This window comes from Mustela erminea, chromosome 9 (assembly GCF_009829155.1).
Source record: "Mustela erminea isolate mMusErm1 chromosome 9, mMusErm1.Pri, whole genome shotgun sequence".
In the NCBI taxonomy this organism is placed as follows: domain Eukaryota; kingdom Metazoa; phylum Chordata; class Mammalia; order Carnivora; family Mustelidae; genus Mustela; species Mustela erminea.
Window position 1 is genome coordinate 71,519,654 of NC_045622.1, and position 15,971 is coordinate 71,535,624.

A 15,971-nucleotide genomic window follows, 5' to 3' on the forward strand; every position below is an offset into this window, starting at 1 on the left:
CCAACCCTCAGTGGCTCAGAGGGCAGGAAGATGGCTCTCCCATCCAAATAAGCATTCCCGAGGCCAGGGGAGATGAATCATCAAACTAAGCCATAACTAGAAGGTAGGAATTGAGTGTCTGCTTCTTTCTGAGACTTCTTGGTGCCAGACCTGCATGTACCCACAGGGGCCCCAAGTGAGGAAGGGAACATCTGCAGCTCTAAGGGATACCAAATCCTTGGCCTGTATAGGACTTGCCTGAGCGACCCTGCCTGCTTGGAGCCATTCAGCAAGGATCTCTTCTGCTTTGTGACCCTCAGGAAGAGCTACAGAGACACTGACTCCTTTGAAGATGTCCCACTGCCTCTCCCACCTCGGGCCTCCATAGCTTGACCTCCTGTGGCCCCTCACCCAATCTGCATGTGGCAGGTACTGGAGCTTGTGGGTCACTAGGACCACTGTCCTCTTGTCATCCTGGAGTAGCTCAAGGATCCCGGCCTGCATCAGGTGGTCACTCAGATGCACATCCAGAGCTGAGAAGGGGTCATCCTGGGCAGAGGGGAGAAGGTGGGGGCAAGGGAAGGGGGAGGGGAAAGAATGAGAATAAAACCCCTCAGAGTTATACCAGCTCCGGTCCAGGGACTGACACTGGTTAGCTGTATGGCCTTGGACAATGTACTTAACCTCTCTGGGTTTTAGATATCTCATCTTAAAATGTGGCTGTTGTCAGTTACTGCTCTCAAACAGATTTAATCATAGGTACTTCCTGACTCCCGAAATTTAATAGCTCCCCATTGCCTCTGAAGTCCAGTTTCCTTAACATGATGATCTAGGCCCTCTACTACCTGCTCCGTCGGTCTGGTCTCACTTATCTGTCCTGTCCAAGCTCCCTGTACTCCAGGTTTCCAGAGAACTTGCCACTCCAAGGTTTTTAACCTATGATTTTTCCTCTGCCCAAAGTGCCATTTTACCTTTTGTCTGCCTGGTGACTCATCCCTCAGTGCTCTATCCTAGCTCTTCCTGTGTCCTTTCTTGACTTCAATGCCTAGCCTTCCCTCCTCTCAATTCCAGTTGTGATAGTTATCTGTCCACTCCTGTGAGGACCCCAAGAACCGACACCCCTTATGCCCATGCCAGGTAGAATAAGAGCTTAATACAACTTTGCTGCTGAAATAAACGGCAATATCCACTTTACTTCTTCTAACAAAAGCTCACATAAGACCATGAATAGGTTGGTACTTTGTAAAGGGCTATGTCAGAGGGTAAAAGAGACTATGGACCTTTATATTTTGAAGTGTGTTTCATGGGGAGCATTTATGTGTATTGAGGGCAGGCGGGGGAAAGAATAAAACCAGGTTCAGAGACCCGATGTTCCTTCTTCTGACTCCCTACCCAAATGGCCTTCCTCTTCCCTTCTGTTTCACTGACCCCCTCTTCAAGTTCTTCCTCCAGGAAGCTCTCCCTGATTATTCTAGCCCTCACCATTGTCTCCTTAGACAAGTCTCCTCATAGACTGTACCACAGTTTGGCTTTCAACTGGGCTGTGGCTCTCAAGTCTATTTCCCTAGATAGTCTCTACCTCTTTGAGGCCAAGAGCTGGCTCTCCGAATTCCTCAGTGTCAACCAAAGCACCTAACACAGAACTTGGCATGAAATAGGGCAGATATAGCTAATAAGGGGATATCATGTTTGACTGTTAATGGTTATCTGGAGTGCTGTGTTGAGAAGGATTCTGAGGCCAAGTTAAGTTTCCCAAAGAAACCTAATGTGGGGTTTCACAGAATTGCTTTCATTGATAATGCTGAATTTTCTATTACTACTGCTGTGATCAATTAGCAATGTCTGTTCTGGGCATGGGATGGGAAGCTGCACATACATTCCACATGTTCTAGTGGGGCTAACTAAGTGTTGACAGTCTGGGGCTGTCCTACAAGGAGACAGCCTGTAATTACCACACATCTCCCTTCACGGCTGCTGCAGAGTTCAGTGCAAAGTCCACAGAGGGTCATTTGCACTATCCTTGCCTCAATTTCACCATCAGCGATTAGCTGATATCTCTGGCAGGAGAGGGAGTGGCTGGGGGGTGGTGGTGGTGGTGGTGGTAGTGTGTGTGTGTGTGTGTGTGTGTGTGTGTGTGTCCAGGCAGTGAGTCATAGAGGGCCCCGAGGAGGACACCAGCTAAGACACTCACCAAGAAGACAACGTTGGTGTGCTGGTACAGGGCTCGGGCCACACTGATTCGCTGGCGTTGACCACCAGACAGGTTGATGCCCTGTGATCGAAGGAGAGGAAAAGTCACACTCTCAAAGCCCCTCAGGAAAGACTGTCCTGGCCCTCACTTCTTGACTGTGAGCTCTTTGAGAGGGAGGCCTGGCTCTTTCCACCTCTTTGACCCCTCCTCACCATGAAGAGAGGAGGGACTTATACAAGTTTACTAAATCCATTCCGAAGTGGAGAGCGGGATTCCTACATCTTTGGAGATTCATAATGTAGGGACCATCTGACCAGTGACAACTCAGACACAGGAAGTAGGGATTTAAATTATATAGAAGGACAGTTGTGGGAGAACCCATATGCCTGAGCTTACGGAGGAGGGGCCCCACCTGGCCAGGGTACATGAAGGAGATGATTCTGGGTCTATCGTAGTATCCTGTGGGTCTTAGAATACACGTGAGGCATGAACGAAGGTGATACCAAGTCATCTCCAGCCCACAAAAGCATGGGTTGCAAACCTGTCGAGGACGGCCAGCAGCCCAGGGCTTGTGACCATTCTGACCTCACTGCAGGCAGCTCTTCCACCTTTCCCCGCTCTTATTTTCCAGTCACCTGCTTTCCCTGAAAATCATCTCCGGACATGCTGGGGGTCAGGGGAGCTTGGCCCTGCCTTGTGCAAAATCCCATAGAGGCTGCTACTAACCCGTTCCCCAATCTGAGTCTGGTCTCCATGGGGCAGGATGTCGATGTCCGGCTGCAGGGAGCAGGCTTCGATGACCATTTTGTACCTGGAGTGGTTGGGGGGGGGTGGGATGGGGGCGAGGACACAGCCGGTCAGCCTGGCCAGAGTGGGGCCTGACCACATGCACTGGGCCATTAGCTTTGGGGCAGCTGGGCTCAGGGAGAGCCATGGCTTTAATGGCCTTCTGCTTGGGTGCAAGCAAACACCACGTGAGCGTGAAAAGAGCTGAGGGCAGCACCTCACAGAGTCTTGGGGCCAGTTAAATATTTGAAGGATGAAATTGGATAGTAGCAAATATGCCATGTAAGTGATAAGAGGGGGCCCCGGGCCCCTGCGCAGTGGGAGAAGCTGCGGCCGGAGCCCACACTGGGGGCACGGCCAGGGAAAATCACTGCTGGTAGGCTTTGGCAGTAATGATGATGGCTGATCAAATATTTGGCCAGCCTGCTCCTCTCCTACTTCCCTAGGCAACTCTTAGCTTGGGCAGGTGCCAGCCCGGGTGCATGGAGGCATCAGAGTGTCTAGGTGACATGTAATTGGGTGTCAGGCAGCCTTGGATTTGAGACCCATTTCTCTCACTTATTGGCTGGGTGGCTCTGGGCAAGTTACCTAACCTTTCTGAGCCTGGTAAAAAGAGGGTAATCATAGTAGCTGCCTGCTGGGGCAGTTGTGAGCATTAGAGGAAACCGCGCATAGCAAGAGTGGGACACGGCCCTTGACACTCAGGAGCTCAGTGGATGGTAACCATTATTATCATGGGAGGAAAAATAGCGCATGAGCTGCAGAGCGGGTATAGGGAACGATGGGAAGCTGGGTCAGCCTTCCCGTTCGCCCCAAGGGAAGGCACTGGGGCTTCCACACAATGACCTCACACCCACAGGAGTTAGATCATCCCAATGCCCAGGCATATCTGAATCATTTCCAGGTGCGCCATATGGAACAGGCTAGAATCCAGATAAGCATCCCGGAGAGCAGGACGGCTGGGTATGGGAGATGGATGGGGGCGCAAGCAGCCAGCTGGCGCTCCGGCGCCGGGGAGGGCTGTCCGGGGCTGCCCCTGACCAGTTTCTCCCCTCCCCCAGCCTGTCCTCCTCAGAGAGGCTTTTACCGTTGTTTGTTGAAGGGACTCTCAAAGGTGATGTTCTCCTCCACAGTGGCGTTTAGCAGCCATGGTTTCTGAGAAGCATAGGCCACGGGGCCTCTCTTCCTGGAATAAAAGCAGGTGGGAGCAGGAGAGGCCTTCTCAGGGGCTTGTACTCAGAGGCAGTTGTCAGGCAGATGGCTTAGACCGGGGAGGTGGTGCACCTGGCAGGAATCTGTGTGGCCTCCAGAGGCCTGGGTTGGGCTTGGGTGCTGGGGTCTTGGCAGACTAGGGGGAACGGGCTCGCAGTCCTGCCCTGCCCTGCCCTGCCCTGCCCTGATGCCAACCTGTCCCACCCCGTCACCCACCTGAGTGTCCTGAGTAATGCCTCAACCCCTAATTTCCTTCTTCCCTGAGAGGCCCTCAAACCACTTGATTTTGACACTAACAGGTAATTGTCCAAGTGGAACTTTTTAAAAAAATAAGCAGAGCCAAGGAAACCACATTTAGTGTGATCAGGTTTTTGAAGACCAAAGACAAGGGGTAGGGTCAGGGGGATAAAAATGATCTGGTGTGAAGGGAGCAGCTTGAGGCCTCTGACCCATCTGGTGAAGCATGGAGCCCCCCTGGACCTCTATCCCGCAGCTGGGCTGGGCCCTGCGGGGCTGCCTTCAAGAGTTCTGTGTCTCCAGGGCGCCTGGGTGCCTCAGTGGGTTAAAGCCTCTGCCTTTGGCTCGGGTCACGATCCCAGGGTCCTGGGATAGAGCACTGCATCGGGCTCTCTGCTCAGCGGGGAGCCTGCTTCCCCCTCTCTCTCTGCCTGCCTCTCTGCCTACTTGTGATCTGTGTCTGTCAAATAAATAAATAAAATCTTTAAAAAAAAAAAGAGTTCTGTGTCTCCCTTGGAAGAACCCCTCTGAGGAAGCCTGCCCAGAGGGCGGCTGCTCCCCATCACAGTACCTGACGTCCGAGTCGGCCACTGGCTCCCGCTCTGTGCTGCACCAGGAAGAAAAGACATAACTTCAGGGCTCCCATGCATGCACCAACTTCTCCACAGACACCCAGGCTCCTTCAAACCCAGCATGAGGGTGCCTTTATAGCCCCTGGGACCAAGGATGCAGCCACCCATGTTGCCTGGAGGGGTGTGGAGTGGGGCTTGGCCGTCCTGGGGGAGCCTCTGCTGCCCGACCCTGTGTAGTCACCCCAGTATGTGTGAGGTGTGTGAGGAGGGCCCCAGCCAAGAAGGAGAGTGGGGAAAGGCACCAGGGGTGTAAGTGTGTGTGTGTGTGTGTGTGTGTGTGTGTTTTGGGCGGGGGTGTGGGTAATCCTGTGTCACGAGTATGAAGGCCAACATGTGGCTCCTCCAGACACCGGCCTCTGCATCGGGGCTCAAATGCACAGACTCGTCTCAGACAGACGTGGCTGCCGAAACAGCTGGGGCAGGGAGGGCTGTCTGGAAGGAGCCGGGCCAGGCCTGCAGCTTGTGTGTGGGAACATTTGGCCCACAGAGCTCTCGCGGTGGCAGCCAGAGGGCCGAGAAGGGCTCGGGCGTGATGGGAAGCCTCGTGTGGCCCTGTCAGCAGCCGGCGGTGGAATGTGCGGGAGTCTGCGGGGAGGGGCACAGTCAGCTGCAGCATCCACGTGCCCTGGGCTGCCGGCAACCGCTCTGGTGTCGCCCTTCTATCCCGCTGTTCTCATCCCCCGGTCAGACCTGTCATGTACTGTCAGCTGGGCCTTTTGGCTCGGGAAGCATGGTCACTGTGGCTAGAGAGGCTGGGCCTGCCATCACACCCAGGCACTTGAGGACAAGGTGGGAGAAAGGGCAAAGGAACCACGGAGAAGTGAAACCAGGATCACAGCGAAGGCCGGGAGCTTGAGTGTATGTACAAAGTTGAGTCAACGTTCCCAGTCCTGGCTTCATGCTGCCGCCCGGGTGTCTGGGATGTTCTTGGGAGCTGTGAGGTTGGGGAGGGTTGTGAGGGTCTCGGAGCCTCATTAATCGATTTTACTTGGATTTTTTCAGGCCCATACACTAAACATAAAGCAGTAAGGCCTCATTTTCTGTCTGGCCTGGGGGATATCCACCTCCTCTCATAGCAATGTTTCTCAACTTTTTTTTTTCAGAAGCACTCCCTAGGACCCTTTAGACAGAACCTTTTTTTCCCCCCTAATTTTCTTTTCCCTGCCATTTGTTTTCCAACTCAATGGTTTTTAGTTGGGTCAAGATCGTGCAAATGTCACCGCTAATTCCACAGTATTTTTATCACCTCCCCCAAATAAATCTGTACCCATTAGCAGTTACTCCCTTTCTCCCTTCCCACCAGCCCATGGCAAGCAGGTAGCTGCTGACTATCCACCATGACATTTTAATTAATTAGTTAATTTAAAAATTTTTATTTTTAACTAGTTTTATTTTTAACTAGGCTCCATACCCACCATGGGGCTTGAACTCACGACCTGAGATCTAGAGTCTCATGCTCTGCCGAATGAGCCAGCCATTGCATTCACCATGAAATTTTTAAGCCGCAGATATATTGTATATGTGTTTCTATATTATATGGCCTTTGAAGGCCACCGACTGGTGTGTCTAAGTTGGTTTTTTCTCCCCAAGAAGCAGACTTTGCCCTTGTTGTGAAAGTATGCCTTATTGTGAGGTCTGGGGCCTCTGACATGATGTGGGCTGCAGACCTGCGGTCCAGACTTAGTACCCCACCCCCACAAGCCCTCCCAGTCCCCCAGCTTCTTCCCTTTGTTGGGACCCACTTCTAACCCAGTTCCGAGGCTGTACCTGGGGTCCTCTCCCGTCTCATCAGGAAGGCTGCTGGGGCACAAAAGGGAAAAACCAACACCAAGTTACTCTCACTCCACTGCATTTCTCTCCATCACAAAGGTCTTTGGAGAGCAGCCTATCCCCGCCACCCCTGCCCCGCCCACCCCTCCCCAGTGTCCCCAGGTGGCTTCCTCTTCTCAATCTCTGTCCCTCCCACAGCACCTAGATGAGCACCCTCCAAATAGCAAGGGCTAAATCCGTGCTCCTGGCCCGGGCTCAGAGCACACACAGCAAGGCAGGCTGGGCATCGCGATGGTTTTCCAGTTGGGAAAACAAAAGCTCAGAGAGGCAAAGGGACTTTGTCCAGCTCAGAATCAGTTTATGTGGTGCTTTCAAGCTGTAGATTGGGACCCAGTAATTGGGGTGAAGGAAGTCAACTGGAGCTGCTCTAAAGAAAAAAGTGCATAGCATGTGGTTAAGAGGTGTATTTTTGGGTGACAATTTTTTCTCCTATCTATCAATGCATGAATGTAATAGACTGTGATGTAAAATGAGTTTCACACCGTGGATTATAGTAAAAAAAAAAATGAAAAGTCTGAGTGAGGTGACCTGAATTTTGATGCTGACTTTGCCCGTGTTCTCTCTCCTCCCCCAGACCACCTCTCAACCTTCCAGAAGTAGCCCTCTGTCAAGAAAATAGGTGTTTCTGACATGCATATTTGGGGAAAGACAATTGGCTCTGTTTTCATACAGATCTTACTTTAATCACACTAAAACCAGCTAACATTTATATTGAGATTTTAGAAGCACTGTGATAAACTCTGTAATAGTATCATCTTTTGTAAGCTTTAAATAATCACATGAAGGAGGTTGACTTTGACTGTCTCCACTTCACAGACAAAGAAAGTGAGGGTCAGAGAGGTTAAGTAACTTGCCCAAAGCCACACAGCCAGCAAGTAGCAAAGGAAATAGATCTATGTGTCTGACTCTAAAGCTTCATGCTCTTAATGACCATGCTACATTACTTCACTGTGATTGGTCAGGAGCACTGGGATGGACAAAACCAGGGACAGAAAGGAGACTGATGAATTCCTTTCTGTCCCTTGCTGAGGAGCAGAGCTGAGAGGAGATCTTGATGAATGCGTAGTCTCACGTCCCCTCAAGGTTCTATTCTCCGATCTTGGGGTCTCCTTTCATTCTCTCAACCCCAGCCAACCTTGCATTCTCCAACCACCAGATTGCTTTAATTTCTGGGCAGCCGATAACGTGAGACAGATGAAAAACCAAAGCTTACAAATCCCAACTATGGCACGGCCCAGATGAGCTTGTCTCTGGAAACTTCCTGTCTTGCCTGCTTTCAGAGTTGCAAAGAGCTGCTTCCAGAGCTGTCTTTTACCTAGAGGAAAGCACATCTGCGGCCACCCTGAGGACTCCAGCACACAGTGAGCGCTCTGGGCCCTAACTCAGCTCCCATCATTGTCTGGACTGCTCAATTAGCCTTTGTAAAGGACTACCTAACTCTCTAATCAGCTCCTGCATGAGTCTTTCATCCCCAGTGGGATTTTAAGGCAGGAAGAGCATCTTTTCCAGCCACCACCTTGCTTAACGCACAAGTGACCTGTAGCATAGGGAGGTTATTAACTGACATCTTTGTCATTTGGGAAGAAGGGAGGGAGGGAGACTAGCACTCAGTGAGGGCTGTCCTCATACCAGACACAGTGTGAAGCTGTCATCCACAGGACAACACTATAAAGAGGTGTGAGTATCCCCATTTTATAGATAGGGAAACTGAGGCTTAGAATTTGCATGACATGCCCGATGTTACAGTTAGGATGAAGGGAAGCTGGAGTATGAATCCAGGTACATCTTCGCCTATTTCCAGTGTAGTCCCAGCCTCCCTAGAATAAGCCTCCCCAAGCCTTTGTGTGTAGATAATTCCATCTGAGAAGTACAAGATGGTACAGGGGGCACATCCTTTCTCTCATGGGGTCTTAAATGTGTTGGGACCATTCCATCCCTCCTCTCTCCGTACCTTTGGAACCAAGCATTGAGCTGAAGGACAATTCCCCCCAGTTCTCCAACCCTATTGCCTTCCCTTCAACCAGCTAGGAGCTGTGTGCACACCAAGTGGCATTGAGGTCCAGAGCCCGCCCTTACAGGGCTTGCTATCTGGTAGAGAAAAGTCAGAAAGTTATGAGGGCCAAAACCAAGTAGGGTAAGAAAGTATCCTAGAAATTTCGGGGGAAAGGACGCACAAACACCTTGCAAATGCATAGAGAGAAGACTGGAAATGGGTGGTTTTTACCTTCTTTATACTTGTGTAAGTTTTCTAATTTAATGACATTTTTCTAGAATCGGAGAATGATGTAAATGTAAAAAATAGTTTGGGGGAGAAGAAATCAGAGAGAGTATGGAAAGACTCCAAGAAGTCAGAGCTGAGATGAACTCTGAAAGTGGGGGAGGACCAAGGGCAGACAGGGAGGGAATTCTAGGTTGGAGGAAGAGGCAGCACAGAGAACTGCAAAAAATATGGGATCTGAAGCGCATCTCTGAGGAGTTTCTTGACTCGCTAGTGTTATAGTGTGAAATCTTTGGCCAGTCCCTTCCCTTAGGGGAGCCTCTCTTTCCTTCTGTATAAAATTGGGATAATGGCACGAACCTCAGCGACACTGGGAGAATATGTTATAAACACAGCTCCGAGCTGGTCGGAGGCAAGGTGTGGGGTTGCAGAACTGGGGGATCACCTTTCGGCTCCATGCTTGGTCCCAAAGATGCACACGGAGGGAGAATCAAATGGGCCTGCCACTTGTTTAAGATCCCAGCAATCAATAAACAGGGAAGAGGCAGAACAGGTTAGAGAGGAAGTAAGAACCTTTGGGTCCCCAGGGTCCCTTCATCCTGCCCCCAACAGGTCTGTAGCTACCTTGAAATGTTACTTTTTACCCACAGAGCACTTTCCAATTAATGTCATTGGGTCCTAACACCAAGTCTCCGAGAGAGGAAAGCATTTTTCTCATTGTCCCAGTGAGGACACCAAAACTCAGAAAGGTGAAATAACCTACCCAAGGTCACACAGCAAGCGAGGGGCAGACTCAGGACTATGGCCAAAAACCACTGGGTTCCAAGCCTGGTTCATCACCTCCATGCAGGGCCCCCTGTTTTGTCTGCTTACTACCTCACCACATCTGACTCCTCCAGGAAACCTGGGGTCACCTGAGCCCTTTACCCTTTACTCCCCACAGCCTCCAGGAACTGCAAGGGCAGATAGGACCATAGTCACAAAAGGAAGCTGTTTCTCACCTCCTGGGGCATCAAGGGTCTTGGGAGGCAGCCTTCCCACCAACCCCCCACAAGGCAACAGCATTCTGAGGGCAGCCCAGGGCAAAAAGGCCGCCTGAGTGGGCACAGACAGAATAACAAACGGTTCCTATGTGGACTCCACAGCAGGTGGTGGAAGCAGGGGCATCAGGGAGCTCCAGAGAGGCTGATTTACAGTTCCTCCTCAGGAAATGGAACGTTCCCCCCCAGTGTTTTCTTCAGGGCTCTACTTCCTGCTGGCTCCCTGGGGATGTTTAAAATCATTCTGCTGTGGTCATGAATGGCCCTATTCCTCATTTCTAGGGAAAGAATTTCACAGGAGTATATCTGCTAATATTAACTTTTCATCAAAGCTTTTTCTTCTTAGGTATTAAGGAGATCGTTCACAGATTCCCAGGTTGATACTGAGCTAAAGCAGAGTGCTGCATGCTGGAGGGCACCTGCTAGTAAAGGGCATGTTGGGGAGGCATGTGGTCCTCCATGAGACCTGGAGCCGGTGGCCTATGTGCTGGCTCTGCCCAGGGCCGCTGCCCTCACCGGATGGACCCTCCGTGCCCACCCTGGGGCTCCGTCTGCATGTCTCTGTCTACCCAGGACCCATGAGCTCCCTGGGGTAGGTCTTCTCCTTTGCAGTCTGCACAGAGAAGTTCACAAAATATACCTGTGCTGGGGACTTGGGGGACAGCCCTTCAGTCCTGTCCTCAAGGGGCTCTGTGTCATGGAGAGACACATTAGCAGGTAATCACACCACAGTGTGAGGCACGCACAGACAGGATTCCCACTTTCCAAATGTTGGTGGGGAATTGCGTGGTGGAGCTCTGAGTTAGGAGAACAGCAAAGACAAAGGCATGCTGGAGGAGAGAGAGGTCAAGACACATTTATGATGGCGGCCTCTGGAAGGTCATATATTGTTCCCGGTTTGTTCACTTGGCAAAGGAATTCATTTAGCAAAGGCTCTCTGATACAGAGACAAATAAGATATGGTCTCCTTGCCCAGGGAGCTGACTACCATCTCTCCTGAGAGAGAAGCCGGAATGCATTCAAGAGCCACTGGGGAATTCTGTACCTGCCATAGAAGTCCATTGTCTAAGAATAATATTTATGATAATATTTATAGGGCACTTGCTACACGCTAGGTTAAGCCTCACATCAGCCCCATGGGAATAAGAGAAGACAGGGCCAGAAAGGTCCCGGAATTTCCCAAAGCGCAGAGCTCAGACCTGAACGCAGGCAGTCTGCCTCCAGAGTTTTTGCTCCTGTCTGCTCAGCGACACTTGTCATTTGTTCTTTGCAAGAATACATGAACGGCCATACAAACCAACCCATCTCTCCAGAGTATTTGCTGTTCTGAGCCTCCTAATCCCCCAGCTCCCCGCCCTCTGCCCGCTGGAGCTCTTCCTGGCTGCCTGGTCACCAGGCCTTGGTGGCGGTGTGGACGAAAACATCGGGGCAGCCTGCCATGGCCCGGGCCTCTGGCTGCAGACAGGCAGGCCTGCAGGAGAGGCTGCCAGGTTAAATGCTATTTTGCTCTTGGCTTGCTTTCCAAGTGCAGCCTCCCCCGAGGACCTGAGCCCAGTGTCTGAGGTGCGGAGCTTGCCTGCAAGGGGCCCTGGACACACAGCCCCCACGCTTCACTCACTCAATGTCCACGACAGGTGGGCTGCACAGAGCTTGTGCATGTCCCGGATTTTGAGAGGCAAACAGCAGATGAAGGCAACTGAGTCGTGTCTGTCCAGACTCCTTCACCCAGCTGCTGTACATTGTAATGGGTTCCTAACTGGTCTCCCTTTCTGCAGCTCCTCCCTCGCCCCCCCACCCCCTCGCCCCACCATGCTAACTTCATCACCAGTATGATTCCTCTACAGCCTTCAGGCTAGATCTTACTTCCCCAGGCTTAGTATATAGGGGCATCTGAGCCAAGCCTAATCCCCCTCCTGCTGTCCGCCACTGTGTCCCATACCTCCAGGGCTCCAGGTTCCAGAATCATGTTCTTCCCTATCAGTGCACCTTTGCCATCCTGATACCCCTGCCTGGAACACCTTCCTCTCCTACCCTTCTTTGCCTCTTTCATCAGATGAAACCCGCTCCTTCTTCAAGGCTCCAACACCTTCTCTCCTTACAGAGGTCATTGTTGTTCCTCTGTGCTCAATTAGGGCCCCGATCTCCTTTCCATTCCCATAAAAGCAGGGGCCATGTCTTAACCATCTTTGCCTTTTTGTTGCTGTGCCAAGGGTCTGGCACACAGTAGATGCTCAATAAACAGGGGGGGTGAGTGAATGCATCAGTGTAGAGACAGGAGTCTGAGTTGCATGGCAAACCAAGTCTTGCAACTTCCTAGGGTGGGCTGCAGGCTCCCTGGAAGTGGCTCGCTTTGCTTGGGAGGGATGCTGCACCGTGGAGGAGGGCAAAATGGATCCTGGAGAAGTGAGAACATTTCAGTCCCACCCACTCCCCCAGACTCAAACCTAGCCAGGGGCTGGGGCCCCGCTGCTTGCTGAGAGCAAGGGTCCTGAGGACAGAGCTGTGAGCACCTGAGCGGTGGCTCTGAGGACAAGGTAGGGAGGTATCCTGGCCACAGCGGGCGGCTGGCCTTGGGACTGTCTGCCTAACGGTTTCTTCACACTGCCCTTGAGCTCCTGCTCTCTCAGCACTCAGTAGAAAGCCCATGTGCTTGAGCACCTAGGACAAATCCCACGTCTGCCATTTAAGAGCTGGGTGGCCTCGGGTCGCTTGCTTTGCCTCAGTTTCCTTATCTGTGAAGTGGGGTTAATGATGTCTACCTCACAGAGTTTGGTGCAGGCAGACTGACTGAGACAATGAAGTAAATGAAGGGCCTTGTCCCGTGCCTGGCTGCTCAATGTTGGCTGCCTTAGAGAGGTCGCTCGTATCTCCCGGGCTGGGGCAGAGGCTTCCAGAGACAGAGGTGGCAGTAGTCAGACCCTGAGGGCTGGCAACGCTTGGAGAAGAGGTGGGGGGGGGGCAGGGCTGAACCCCAGCCAAGCATGCCTGCTGCTTCTGCAGAGGACAGAGAGGGCTGAAGATGCTGTGAGGACACCCGGGGTTGGAGGCTGGGAGAAGAGATGAAGAAACAGGGGCCAAGGGATCAGGCCCGGGGTGGTGGTGGGGGTGGGGGTTGACTCATGCTGAGTGGGTCACAATCCCAAGAATCCAGGGACAGCCCCAATCTCCGGGATCCTTAATCCCGTCTTCCCTTCGCAGACACACAACTTCAACCAACAGGGAAAGGCTCTTTCATTCAGAGCCCGGAGGGACAGTTGGTACAAAGGGTCTCCCCAGTCAGGCCGTGTTGAGAAATCCCCCAAATAAGATGGGGAGTGGAGGCAGAGACCTTTCTGCCCCTGATGGAATTCAGACTCCAGATGCTGAAGTCACAGGAAACTCAAAGGGTTTGCCCGCCAGCCCACTGCCCCACGGAGGAGGAAAACTTGCCCTCTGTTGGATGCACCATTCAGGGACATTTTAGAAAAGCAGGGAATGGAGGTGCCTACAGGTCCTCAGACACTGGACCCAAGGTCTTTCTCTGTGCTCCGTTCTGTACTCAGGCTTCTGAAAAACCTGACCTCTTGAATGATAATCTCCCCCTGGAAATAATTGTAGGGAAATCTTGTCCTCTGCTCGACTGGCTGCAAACTTTATTCCTGAATGCGCACAACGAACCTGTCAGGTACCCCTGCCTTGGGCTGCGGGTGTGGGGGCAGGGGGGCCCCGAGCTAGGCCCTACCCAGGCTGCTGTACACCTTTCCCACCCTCTTCATTTCTCTGCCCTTTTTTGCTTTTTAAAAACCTTCTATGTTATATGTATCTTTTATCAACTAGCTTCAAGTGGTTTTTTTTGGAAGAACGTGGGTATAAATAATAGATTCGCGATTGACTCAACCTGAGGTTCTGGCTCTTTCATTAAGATAGGGATCTTTGTGCGGAAACCCACGTCTTGTTTGAGTTATCTTTGGCTCCCCAAAACACCCACGGGGCAGTTGGCGTTGGTTTTGCGGATAACCAAGCTGGAAACCAGTGTTTGTGCCGCAGTTCCCCACACGGGGAGGCAGTGCAAGTTCCAGCTCAGGCACTTATTAGTTGAGTGAATTCGGACAAAGAGTTTAACCCTCATGGATAAAACAAGAACTGCTGACAGTCCTTACCTTGCTGGTTGTCACAAGGATTAAGTGAAATAATGCATGCAGAGGACTTAGCAAAGCACTAGGTACACAGTAAGGGTTTAGTAAGTACTAATGATGATGATGAGAATAACAACGAACAGCACTAGTCAAGTACCCGATAAGAGCATGATGTGCCTTCCCCCTAGGACAGTTGAAAGAAAGGCTGCCCTCCTGCCCATGGTCTGCTCTCCCCACTAACTGAGCCCAGAGGATGCATTTAGTACCTGTTCCAGAAGACAGCCCCTGAGATCTTCTGCATCTCCCCTAGGGTGGCGAGGAGGAGCGAGGACTTGCCGCAGCCCACCTGCCCCACGATCATGGTCAGTTGGCCTGCAGGGAGGGCGGGCAGCCGATGGGACTGGAGCAGGAGGGAGTCTGAACAATTACCACCCAGACAGACGGGCAGATAGACCCAATCCTGGGACCCCCGTTTGCTCTCCTCCTACCTAGGATCCCCCTTTGAGCCCTTCTTTCTGGAGACCTTCCCAGGTCCTTCCTCTACCAGTGATCCAGTGATCCCCTGCTCCTTCCTAAGCACCTGCTTCTTCTTTCTAGTGCTCCCCAGGGTGAGCCCATCTCCTCCTGGTCCCAACAGAGGCCACTCTGGCTCCCATCTCCATCCCACCTCCATGCTTTCCTCATGCTACAGCCTCTGCCAGGATGCCCACCAAGCCTCATGACCCACCAGGGATGCCAGGGATCCTGCTCATTCCCAGAAACCCCAGCCCTTCCAAAGCGCCTTCCCTGGCTCCTCGGGACCGCTCTTCTTTTTGTGAAACACTCGCATGTCTGCCGCAGATGGTTGGACATCAAGGCCCTGCTGTCTAGTCCTGTCCTTGCTGCTGCACTCCCACCAGCACATGGACTTCGGGAGGACTCGGCTCACTGCTCTCTAGTGTTCATACCCCAGAGTACCCACCAAGAGTGAGCACTGAGCAGGTATTCAATACATGCCGGCTTTTCTTTTTCTCCCCACTTCATTCAGTAGACCTGGGGAGGTGACCCTTCCACTATGCCTCTGAGGGGACACTCTCAGACCATGCTGGAGACGTGAGCTGGGCCATACCTCGGGGGATGCGGATGGTGATGTTGGACAGTGTGGGGATTCCATCAGGGGTCCACGTGAAGAAGCCTCCGATGATCTTTATTGGTGGTAGCCCACCGCCCGAAAGAGAACAGAAGGGCAGCTGGGCTCTCAGTGTGAATGGTCTCCTGTCTCCCCCCCTCCCAACGAAAGCCAAAAAACACTGACTTCAGGCCCTGGATCACTTCTAGGGCAGGGGAGAGAGAGAGAATGGCCTTCTCATGCTGATCCCTGCCCGAGGCACCCTCTCCAAGAGGAGAGTTACGTGTTCCCCCATTCAACAGAGAAGGAAGAGTTGTCCCTGGTTTTAAGAACTCTGTGAACCCTCCTAGCAGGCAGGGTGACCTCCAGGGCAGAGGACTCAGCACATAGGTCTCTGATGCTGAGTTCCCTCCTGGAGACGGTGCTGGGGGGCCAGGCATGAGGGTGCAGGGCCCAGGACTCACCTGGACACACCAGTTGTCAGCATCGCCATCTGCACTGGGGGTCAGCCTCTGCAGTGGGGCCGTGAAGTTCTGACAGTCCTCCCGGGTTGGATGCTTGCGGTTCACAACCTTAAGGGGCTGGGAATGGTCAGGAGGAGGTAAGGACCCATACGTCTGGGA

The 15,971-nt window shown here is 52.3% G+C and overlaps 1 protein-coding gene across 8 annotated transcripts in view; it reads right to left on the reverse strand.

The window, feature by feature from the left end:
- Nucleotides 1-15,971, reverse strand: part of ABCC8 (ATP binding cassette subfamily C member 8) — a 73,589-nt gene that overhangs the window by 16,009 nt on the left and 41,609 nt on the right. For 3 of the 8 annotated variants that reach the window (XM_032358183.1, XM_032358185.1, XM_032358191.1), the window contains 9 exons: nucleotides 15,813-15,929; nucleotides 15,349-15,424; nucleotides 14,507-14,612; nucleotides 6,787-6,837; nucleotides 4,977-5,012; nucleotides 4,044-4,142; nucleotides 2,897-2,981; nucleotides 2,171-2,251; nucleotides 391-528 (listed from right to left, as the gene is read on the reverse strand). In XM_032358183.1, coding sequence (XP_032214074.1) covers nucleotides 391-528; nucleotides 2,171-2,251; nucleotides 2,897-2,981; nucleotides 4,044-4,142; nucleotides 4,977-5,012; nucleotides 6,787-6,837; nucleotides 14,507-14,612; nucleotides 15,349-15,424; nucleotides 15,813-15,929 — 789 coding nt within the window. The remainder of the gene's footprint in view (nucleotides 1-390; nucleotides 529-2,170; nucleotides 2,252-2,896; nucleotides 2,982-4,043; nucleotides 4,143-4,976; nucleotides 5,013-6,786; nucleotides 6,838-14,506; nucleotides 14,613-15,348; nucleotides 15,425-15,812; nucleotides 15,930-15,971) is intronic. The other 5 variants (XM_032358190.1, XM_032358188.1, XM_032358189.1 and 2 more) reach the window with 3 other exon arrangements.